The sequence below is a fragment of the Aegilops tauschii genome, chromosome 2 (genome assembly GCF_002575655.3).
Source record: "Aegilops tauschii subsp. strangulata cultivar AL8/78 chromosome 2, Aet v6.0, whole genome shotgun sequence".
In the NCBI taxonomy this organism is placed as follows: Eukaryota; Viridiplantae; Streptophyta; class Magnoliopsida; order Poales; family Poaceae; genus Aegilops; species Aegilops tauschii.
Genome location: NC_053036.3, coordinates 544,090,449 through 544,100,441, shown reverse-complemented (window position 1 = coordinate 544,100,441; position 9,993 = coordinate 544,090,449). Strand labels below are relative to the sequence as shown.

The window sequence follows — 9,993 nt, the reverse complement described above, 5'->3', positions numbered from 1 at the left end:
ATACACAGATAACCTTTGCGAATCAAGATTAATTTCCATCTTGGGATGCCCAAGCAGCAAAATAGACGCGCCACCAAACATGTGTATAAATCAACAAAATATTCAAACACAGGGATAGTAGAATTGTCAATTTATTTTTGACACTGACCCTCCTAAATAAGCACAATAATTCCTTCAGTTTGTTTATGGATGATCGCTTATTCATTTTATGGATGATTGCTTATTCATTTTAATTCCAGATCGTTACTACGTACCATGAATATATTCTCACCAAGTAGCACAGAAAACGGTCTGCAAATACAGGCCCACATACCTTTTTCTCTTAAATGCAGCCAGTGTTTCCAAAAGTCCTAACAAAATGTAGATACTGAAAGGAAACACAACCCTTTTTATCATATAATCAAAACAAGGATACAACTCCAGGAGAGCCCCATGAAAGCAACAACCTATGGACACTAAGTTACATATGTGTTGCAAATCAATAACGTACGGAGCATAGGCAAGTTTGAAGATGAAAACTTTCATGGGGCTGCTGATCTTCGGTTATACTCTGAAGGTTCAGCATGCCCCGGATTATCCATCATGCTCTACCTACAATTGTGTTGCCTAAATAGCCTAGTGCCGTGATTTGCAACCCTTGCCGCTGCAGGAAGAAATTCCCATCGTAACGTAACGTTCTCAACAAGGCAGGTCACAATCACACGGCGGATGCAAAAATCCTCTGCTCTGTTGTTCAGGCCTACCCCTGTTTCCCTTGCTTCCTACCGAACGGTCGGACCACTGGCTTTGCAGTTTCAATTGACTGGCCGTTGCTACCATGTGTCGGAACGATTCTCAAAGGGTGAGCTTCAGTGTTGAAGACCCACTCGTCGAAAGATACGACTGACGGAGGGGAGAACAGCAGATAGAGGTACTTCAGCGTCTCTGCTAGGAAGAAGGTCTGCATCTTGTCGTCCTTTTCACCACTATTCACCTGAGATCGAAACATTGCAGTAAGTTTTGTGTAGTGTAAGACAGGTGTTTTCAGTGGGGAAATTTGAGGATGGAAGGTGGCACTAAGAACTTACATCTCTTAGTCCTACATATCCAGATGCTATGCGGGAGTTCTTCTCAAATGCCTCGAATATGTCCCATCCCCAATCTTGGTATGTTTTGTTCCCCGTAAGGCGCCACAGGTACATAAGTGATTCCACAGTCTCTGGTCTCAGGATATTCCATGACGTGCCCACATTCATATCCTATGAAGTTGGAAAGTGCCACTAGTTGATGACATTGTTTTTAACAAAAGAGTTGATGCCATGGTACTGGATTGCTAGAAAGAGATAAGGGCCCGTAAACTACCTGTTCAGCGTGGAAATAATAATTCTCTCCAGCCAGCTTTGTGGGAGTTGTTTGGTAGAAGTTATAACAGGTCCGAGCAAGCTATAAAGAGAATAGGAAAAGGAAATCAGATGGACAAATAGAACAAAACCATATGCAATAATTAGAAATATTGGATACGGAAATGAAGTTCCTTAAGAGGACTTACCTCTTCTGCCAGATTCATAATCTGTTTAGCTTTTTCGGGCCCATAACCAGAGGCTCCAAGTGCCAGCATACCAGGGGCGAAGCATGCAAGTTCATCCATCTGTGTCGGTCACAAGCTGAACCAGTCAGAACTTTAGAGAGACAATGACAGATAAGCTTTAGAAAGCATCCTGCTGACAATCAGCAGAATGGAGATTCTTTACCTTGTGAGACAACGAGCCACCACTTTTCTCGCAGATATATGTGTAATTAGAGGGTGTAGTTTGCCTGGTCAAGCTTATTAAACCTTCCATTGATGTCTCCCACATTTGTCTGAGTTAAGCACCGCATATGGAAATATTAATCACGTTACAAAGCAGAATAAATGGACTTTTCACTAAAAAATGATGAAAAGGATTATGATGAATTGTGAAGTCAGGCCTGCACCTGTAATGTTTTACGCTCTCGGTTTTATTCCCCTGAATCCAGACCTTGAGCAAGTACTCGTAGAAGCTGAAACGCGCATGCAAATATGAGTTCTTTTTATCTTTTGGAGTCATATCAACCAAATATGTGATAAAAAATCATCCATGGTCCAATAAGATAGATCAAACTTGCTTAACAATTTGCACAAAATATTACATGGTTGAATGGCAAAAATAGAGCACCCCTATTTGAGGAAGAATATAACGTGGTTCAAATAGTAGGAAAAATAGCATTACCTATCTCCCATAGCACCGAATGTTATTGTTGAGTATGATGCTTGCCCTGACTGAGGATTTATGTAGATAGGAAGTAAGCCATCACTTGGATATATCTTCTGAAGCTGTCGGATGACATTTTCTGCCTAGAATCATATTTTGGCAACAAACATGAGAGATCAATACTGAAAAAAAGGGGCAAAAAAAGAAGACATATAGGATGGATTTGAATGTATAAACATGCCAGACATACATGGGAATTTTACTAGCAAAAAATAGCAGTAGATTTATGAATCCAACAAGAAAACTTCCACTCTTGCTTGTGGCTGGTAGCTATGTTTTGCACAAAACTAGCTACAGCACTTAGTAACAAGAATTGTCCCAGCAAATTACATAAAATTGGTATGGTGAATGAAATACTAACCTTCAGCTGATACTTAGGATCTCCGGTTCTCTGGGACAAAGCTATAAATTCAAGTTGCTCCGTTCCAGAATCCGCAAGGATACTATCACCCTGCAGAAATAATAAAGCATATGATTCGTTGTCCATTACAAAAAACAAAATAGGTTGAGGTGAAATGTATCATAAAAAAAAGACAATATTTGATAGTGATTCTCAATGTAAGTTGCACCGCAGAGATCAACGCTCAGTAGCATGTTAATGACTTGTGTATTTGAGCATTGAGGCTTGAGATGGATTTCTAGGCCTTGGTATAAAATTGAAGCTTACTGGTATGCTGGTAAATAAACATAATTGTAATATTCATGTGTTTGGAAGGAACTTGCAGCAGCAGTAGGTACTTAATGGAAAATAGAGCATCAGTTACTCACGTTGGTCCATCCAAAATTATGAGCTCGGCCATGAGCTAAGTTGATTGAATTATAAGGGATACCAGATGTTGTATCCCAGGCAGGTAACAATCGATCAGCAATATCCTTCGCCTTTTCGAGAAATACTTTGTCACCCGACATATCATATGCACTGAGGAGACCTCCAACAACCCTAAATAAGAATAGATAACAGAAGCTTAGACAGTTAAACTAGTAAATAATAACTTGATATGGCTACATGGCAATATGGCATAGACCTATGCAGCCCTCTGCAAGAATACTATAACAAAGATAAACCTTGTAATGCAACCTTATGGTCGTTTCAAAAACGCTTGCGTCATAATCCTTGTCAAAGCTTAATGACTCTGCCACCCAGCTATTATCATGAAATGGACACAAGTCAGATCCGGAGTATGACATAAATCACAACAAAGGATTCAAATGGCTGCAAGGAATACTATGATGTGAGATGACACAAAAGAAACGGAGAAACTAAAGATCTAATACATTAATAAAATATTAGTCTATTATTGCATGGATAGAACAGATGAAAGTCATGAAACCAATAGACTGCCCAACAAAAAGATAGTCAAGAAGACCCTTTGGATTATCCTGTAACATAGAGGGAATATATGGACATATGAATGGACAAAATACATAAATGCCCAATAAGCCTTGTAATAGCCATGCGCCTAGACAAGCCCCCTTTGGTCACCCCTGAGGGCCATGAGAACTATGGAATTGCTAGAATCATATCCTACAAATTGATTTAGTCCAATGTATATCTTTACATTAGGAAGTTCAAGGTAAGATAGCCTAATTAGTTAGATGCATATCTTCATGCTCCAGTGGACCAGATAGAATCTGTCTTTAAAAGATTGGTAGCTTTAGATATCCTTTTTGGGTGACCAGCTATACAAGCAGTGTTGTTATCTCTTGGCAGCTCCTTATGGTGTGCCTTCCATCAACAGGCCGACAAGCCACTGGATACGAAGGCCATCCAATTCGAGTATATAATGAGCTTACTTTCCAAATTAGGGAATTCATATCTATACATCATGTAATATAAAAGGAGATGACTGCACAGCTTCGTGTACAGAACTGAACTTTCATAAAAGCAAACTAAAATCAAATGCTAATTTTGGTAATGGATGAAATGAAAGAACCAGCTGCAGCATTTTGAAATCTCTGCATGGTTCAATACAAGGGAACTCACTCTCTGGCCTTCTGAAACTCATCTCTTAGGCCCATTATATACAGTGTATCTAGAGAGTCCACAAGGGTTGCCCCAAGACCGCCAAAGCTATTAACACCATTCTTTGATTGTGGCTGAAAAGGTGAAGAACGAAAACATTGTAGAGTTTTTCGAGACAAATTGAAAATGAAAACAAATTATAGAGCAGAATACTAAGCATACCTGAAGCTCATCCATTCCCCATGCATACTTTACATAGGAATTCCAGGCATGGAGCATAGCCTCCTTAACCTTTTCCCTCCTTTCATTATTAATAGGATCAATCTCTACAAGATCTTTTCTGGGAATTTCAGTTGCTGGATTTTCTTCCAGTAGAACACCAGCCTTCCTTAACTACAGAGACAGAAAATGGACTAAATTTTCAAAAGGAAAAAGAATAATGTTGATTAAAAGGAAGAAATAAAGTAAACCAGTATGGAAGTTACAAAAATTGCAACAGTACATACCTGACCATGCAACTGATTTATTTCATTTCGTAATCGGGAAATCTCAGACTGCAACACAAGAAAACAGAAATTACATTAATACAGTAAATAAGGTTGAAAAACAAGCAATGCATAATGAAATATAAAATGCCACTCGATGCCTTTCTTCAAAAAAAAAAGAGAGAAGCTGAACTGCATGTCTACAGAGTACAGATGGTACCAATTAAATAAAGCGGCAAGAACACATTTACCAAGTGCATCCCAAAATCTCATCATTATTCATTCACATTTAGCAGCCGTAGTTACAGTGGCGGAGCTACAACAAATAAGATGGGCGGGCCAAAAATATTTTTGATTCTAAACCGTACAATTAAGTAGGCATTAGTCAGTGTCTGAGGCGAGTCGACAGTGCTGGATGGATGCATGCAGAGGAGACATGCACTGCTACTTTGGTTAGTTCTGCTACTGGATTGGTTACATGTACAAATTTCTTATTTCCCCCTGGAGTTGGGCGGGCCACGGCCTGGTTTTGCCCTCACGTAGCTCCGCCAGTGGTAACTATCATGCCAACAAGCACAATTCAACTTGGCCACATGCTGCTTTTGGATAGCACTAATTATAGTGATGCTCAGGTTCTTAAGCTTTACATTTGACAAGGAACTCAAGTGATATAGGAATGTAAGAGGTATATGCATATTTAAGAAAGATTTATATTAGTTGAATTAAATCAAATAATATGTCACTGTACAGCCATACACACGCAACTCCCAACTATACCTACTGATCACAGTAACAGTGGCAATGAACTACAACAATCTAATGCCACACTATACCTTGCCATCCGTGATGACGTCAAATACATGAGCCGTTACCAAAATTTCTTGACTGAATACTATACCTTCATTCACTCTCACACAAGAAGGGCACTACAAAATTAGAGAAAAGACCAAATAAATAGCATTTCTAACTAGCAGATGGGATATCAACCTTACATCCAATTCAGATTTCACTCATCCGATTACTGAGAAGGATCAACTTAACTAGCATATCTAACAAACGGTAGTATAAATAGTACAGCTCACGTGTCGCATACTCGCACCTACCAAATTATTTAGTTACTCATAACAAGTCCCAATGAACATTAGTATCTCGCCAAGCTTAAACCAATATGAGTCTCTATATGACTATACTAACATAATAGGGCAATCACAGTCACATTCGCTCCTCGGAATACAACAGGTATTCAACGAACAGTTTCACTACAAACCACAATCATAAAGTTGCATGTGCCATGTATAATAATGTTATAACTAGTATTCAGTTCTCCAAATCTACACCATGTAGTAATTGAGAAACATGGCAAGGTCTGGATTATTCCCCCGGATTAACTAAAACAGTAAGGTCTTCCCGCCTGGGAAAAATCTAAGCTGCTAAAGTACCTCACTGTACCCATATTCATCCCACTAATTCTAGGATTGGCAAGACGCACAATTCTTCGCCAAATTACAGTCAAAGCTGGAAAGAAATCAAAGCTAATACCAATAATCGTTACAGACGTATAGTTGAGATGTAGCCTAGTGATCCCTCATAAGATCCACTCTCTCAAAAGATCAAATCTCAGACAAAAGCGTCAAGATTCAAACGGAACACCAGATCCTCGGCACAATCTCTCCCAAATGAACCCCAGATAGGCAGACAAGCCTAAACCCATTTATCCCGACGGCTCTAACCACAAGTCATCGCTACACCCAGATCCAGCGACCAACCAGCGCCGCGACAAATTCGAAGCTACTTGGCCGCAACAACCAAATTCAATCAGATCCCCGCGGTTGCGACCCGGATCAGGGGAGAATTCTCCGGGGCGAGACGGGGGGAGCGCACCTCGTGCTCGCTGACGAGCGATTGGCGGTCCCAGAAGGCGAAGGTGGCGGCGACGAAGACGAAGAAGAGGAGCGCGAGGCGCTTGGGCCGCTTGAGGTAGTAGGCGGGGTTGAGGTACCGCCACGCCCCCGACGAGGAGGAGGAGGAAGACCGGCGAGCCATGGCGGCGGCCGCCTAGGGAGCTCCGGCGAGAAGGTCGCGGGGACCGAAGCTCGTCGCCGTCTCCCGCCGGTGACGTCGCCGGGGACGCGCGCGTGTGCGTGCGGTCGGTCGTGCTGTCCCCGCGTGGATGTGTGTGCTTCAGTGTTTTCTCTGTCCGTCAGTGTTTGACAGTTCGAGCCTTCGAGGGTCTCGGCAGTCATCGCTAAATGTGGGCCCGACTCTACTTCCGGTAAATAACCACTTCAATACCGATAATTCAAGGCAGAGCCCGGGCTCAGATGCACCTGTTCAGCAAAAAATTCAAAAACAATACTAGAAAAATTCAAAAAATTCCAAAAAAAATGAAGCCCGGGCTCTTCACCCGATTTTGTCTTTTTTGCACAGACTTGCTCAAATGTCCAAACGAGTTGATTTTTGCAGCGCACCTCACGCACCTAATTATCTACCACCCGAATTTTTTTTGGAATTTTTTAAATTTTTCTAGTATTGTTTATAATTTTTTCCGTGAGCGCGGGTGCAGATGAGCCCGGGAGCCAAATCGCCGCACTCCTTCAATACTGAAGAAGAGTAACGAACGATAGATAATTCAACCCAGAGGTAAACAGTACCACGATTTTGAAAGGGAAAAAAGTTTAAAAACTCAAAAAGAAATATGTAAGATGCTCCTATGCGTGAACTCCGTGCAAAAGTTTTTTGAACTTTTTTGTGCAAGATGCTCCTGAGTTGAGAAGCATCTTGCACCACAAAAAAAATGATTTTTTAACTCTTTTTCCCTTTCAAATCTTGGAATTGTTCATGTCCGGGCTCATCTGAATCCGGACACCAAATCACCGCTCTCAGTAGCGAATACCATGCCTTCGTCTCTTCTTTATGAATCGCACGGTAACACGCATATACACTCAATCCTATAAACACATGTATCTCTACCCTTATGAACATCTTCGAGATATTGACTCACGGCAACATCTTGAAATTGACAAAGTCATCACATGTCCTCATAGTCGGCGGAAACATCACCTCCCACTGAATGAACGTCGTCGGAAAGCCTAAAATAGAGACATGAAAATGCCCTTCTACTTGGGGACAAAATTCACGGTGACATCCATGATTCTTTGCAGGTCTCTGGAGTGGATGAATATGTTGTGGTCATGGGAATGTGCCTGTAAAACGATCTTTTTATTAGAGATACTGCATACTACAATGTAACAACGGACAAAGTATAAATACAAATATATATACGGAATCTACCGAATAGACCGAGAAAAAACCATAGTCATAATTTTTTTACAAAAATGACCTCAATAAAATGGTTAAAACAAAATGGCCATTTGTGATCCCTGCAAACTACGGACCTACGGCCGTCGCCAACTCCCAGCGTTGTCGTGACACACGCCGAAGGAGGAGGCAAACCTCCAAAAGCCCTAGATCCAAACCATCACCATCACCTTTTTGTGGCTTTGAGAGTTGATGAATAGGCTCGCTCCTTACAACAAGGCGCATGTCGATGTGGCATGTTGGTTGATGATTGTCCCCATGCTAACCCAGATCTAGCTTCGCTGCTTCCCACCGTCAGAGACGAGAAGAACGCCGGGATCGCTCCCCATGGACCACCAATCTTGCTCGAGAGCTAACATCTTTTTCCAGTTGTCATTGTGTGTAACATATTAGAGTAATTACCTACCTAAATAATAACTGTTATTTTTATTTTGCATCATCATGCCATAATTCCAATGTGCATTATTCTCAATTGCATCACAAAAATGTCAAACACACAAAACCTGATTATTTTACCATTTTATTTTATTAGGCTATGATCTACACCATTTTCCCCTTTCAATGTTTTAGAATGAGATAGAACCCCAAACTTTGAACATGGTCTTTCCACAATATCCGTGAGCCCCAAAATTATTTCACAAATTTTGAGCAAGCCTATCAACTAGACATAATTCAAACCACCATTATGCCATTTCTACAATTTATTTTCAAAACAAACATCAAACCGTGTCCATAAACCCTAATTATTATTTTTGGAGCTTTGAAATATTCCAGAGAGAGACCACATTAAAAAATCAAATCTTTTGGAGTTCATTTGAACCTCCAAATAGTTGTAAACAACCATAATTCTACATTCTGTAAAAAGAAAATAAGAAAATGAGAGGAGGTGTACCTGGGCCGGCTTACCCAGCCTGTTCAACCTCCTTTTTTCATCTCCTTTGTCATCTTCTTCACAGAAAAGAGAGAGGCATGCCCACCTTCCCAAATCCCTAGCCCTAACCTCTTCATCCGTCTGTTGTTGCTAGGTAAGCGACAACACCACCATAACAGTAAACCCGCGAGTGAACCTAACCACCACCCTTGCCATGGCATGCACCTATAAGTAGCCAATTTCCTCCTCGGCTCTCACAAAGTTGTCCAGAAGAACTACGAAATCTTCTATGATGTCTACACACGTGGAATTGCTATGACGGCTGAAGTGTTGAACATGACAAAGTGGATTAGAGGATTCTCAAAAAAAGACAAAGTGGATTATAGGAATTTCATAGGAACTCAAAATTTGAAGGATTTTAATCCGTAGAAATTTTTATACGAGAACCCTTTTGATTGGTTACGGAATTCCTAACATGACCACAAACCTCCTTTTCTTTTTCTTTCCAGAAGTATACTCTCTCTCCTCAATCATCTAAACTTTTCATGTTTGTTCCCTATGCGCCATTCAAAGGCACACATTGTAGGATTCCTGTGTTCTAAAATCCTATAAGATCTGAAATGTACTCCTGATTTTCACCACCTATGCCATTTCCTTCTAGAAATATTTTTTGTAAGCAAGGGTAAATATCACATGAGATAATATTATCTACCTAGCATGTCTAGGTAGATCACAAAAATGCAACATAAATACTACTGAATAAAGGAGCTCAAACACTAGTAGAAAAAGGGCCATTTGTCCTGGTTCGTAAGGCCCATTTGTCCCGGTTGGGGAACCGGGACTAAAGGGTCGGTACTAAAGCCCTATACCTTTAGTCCCGGTTCTTATACCAACCGGGACAGATGGGCCTCCACATGGCCGCAGCGGCGAGCCCAGGCAGGAGGGCCTTTGGTCTCGGTTGGTAGCACCAACCGGGACCAAAAGGCATCCATGCGTCAGCAGTTGGCAGGAGCTGAGGTTTTTTTTGAAAGGGGGCGGGTTTAGGGGGTTTGGGGGGGGGGTTAATTTAGGGTGTTAGCTAGCTAA

At 41.2% G+C, this 9,993-nt stretch overlaps 1 protein-coding gene across 2 annotated transcripts; it reads right to left on the bottom strand.

Moving 5' to 3' along the window:
- Window positions 1-298: 298 nt before the first annotated feature.
- LOC109774541 (mannosyl-oligosaccharide 1,2-alpha-mannosidase MNS1) lies at window positions 299-6,965 on the bottom strand. 2 transcript variants are annotated; one of them, XM_020333276.4, is made up of 15 exons: window positions 6,600-6,930; window positions 5,552-5,644; window positions 4,740-4,787; window positions 4,456-4,626; window positions 4,255-4,367; window positions 3,349-3,414; window positions 3,039-3,210; window positions 2,632-2,721; window positions 2,229-2,353; window positions 1,954-2,019; window positions 1,731-1,839; window positions 1,529-1,627; window positions 1,342-1,422; window positions 1,068-1,238; window positions 299-973 (listed from the first exon to the last, which is right to left on the bottom strand). In XM_020333276.4, the coding sequence occupies exons 1-15, from the start codon at window positions 6,759-6,761 to the stop codon at window positions 740-742; spliced, it is 1,800 nt and encodes a 599-aa protein (XP_020188865.1). In that variant the 5' UTR covers window positions 6,762-6,930; the 3' UTR covers window positions 299-739. The 2 variants fall into 2 exon arrangements, with proteins under 2 accessions (XP_020188865.1, XP_020188866.1); XM_020333277.4 differs by lacking the exon at window positions 5,552-5,644 and having other exon boundaries at window positions 6,600-6,965.
- Between the last annotated feature and the right edge of the window lie 3,028 nt (window positions 6,966-9,993).